Source organism: Trypanosoma equiperdum (genome assembly GCF_001457755.1).
Source record: "Trypanosoma equiperdum strain OVI genome assembly, contig: ctg_1725, whole genome shotgun sequence".
NCBI lineage: Eukaryota > Euglenozoa > Kinetoplastea > Trypanosomatida > Trypanosomatidae > Trypanosoma > Trypanosoma equiperdum.
This window is the reverse complement of record NW_027123755.1, coordinates 1-844: the sequence shown is the minus strand read 5'-3', so window position 1 is coordinate 844 and position 844 is coordinate 1. Positions and strand designations below refer to the sequence as shown.

General features: G+C 47.4%; 1 protein-coding gene across 1 annotated transcript; it reads right to left on the bottom strand.

The window, feature by feature from the left end:
- Positions 1-93: 93 nt before the first annotated feature.
- On the bottom strand, positions 94-765 carry TEOVI_000858400 (uncharacterized protein; the record flags this gene model as incomplete). The annotated part of the gene is made up of 1 exon (XM_067222960.1): positions 94-765. One exon carries the CDS (start codon positions 763-765, stop codon positions 94-96), a length of 672 nt encoding a protein of 223 aa, XP_067079061.1.
- Positions 766-844: the final 79 nt, after the last annotated feature.

Genomic DNA, 844 nt, shown 5'->3' with positions numbered 1-844 from the left:
ATATATATATATATATATAACTGTGATGACAAAAACAAAGTGCCCGGGTTAGTGGGAGGTAATGGCCCACACACACATCTAGACTCATCACCATTACATCTTCCTTACACATGCCATTTTGGCAAAGAAATCGGATAACTTCATTTGACTTTTTGGAGGTGTTGGAATGCCCCCTTGAGCACGTAAGGGAGATTTGCCAGTTGGCGTTGTATTTCCCACTCCACTAATCCCACTTTTTATGGCATCCCCTTGTGGAAAGAGTTCGCAAACTGTGGGAACCGCAGAAGTGGAGTCATTGTTGTTTTCCATAATATCTGTAGAGCTGGGATGGTCAGGGGAACCGGAAAATGGGCTCAGAAGTGCAGACGAGCCATGCTGTGATGACGGCGACACATCACCCTTTACCACCTTCGGCACGGTAGGTGGATTATTTCCCCTGAAACATGTGGAAGGTGTTTGTTCCTGTGATGTGGTGGCTGTTGTGGTAGTGGTGGTGGCACCACTGGGTGATGGGTGGTCTAACCGGTCGACGAGGTTCACCTTCACGACCCCAGCGGCAAATGCAAATGCAGCCATTTTCTCCACACCATCTCCACCACGGCGTGCAATATTCAACTCCGCCGCTGAACTATTACCCTCTGCGATGACATTTGTTCTTTCGACTGGCACCCCATTATGCAACATCGAATCTGCCATAACAGGTTCAGTGCGCATAACCTTCGTTGGTGGATTGTATTCATCGTCGTCATCCAAAAGCAAACTCATCTTCGGCCCTCTCAGCTTTCACACGTCCTTTTGTGTTTCCGTAAAAGTTTTCAGCCCTTGAACAAACGCAAATTCTTTA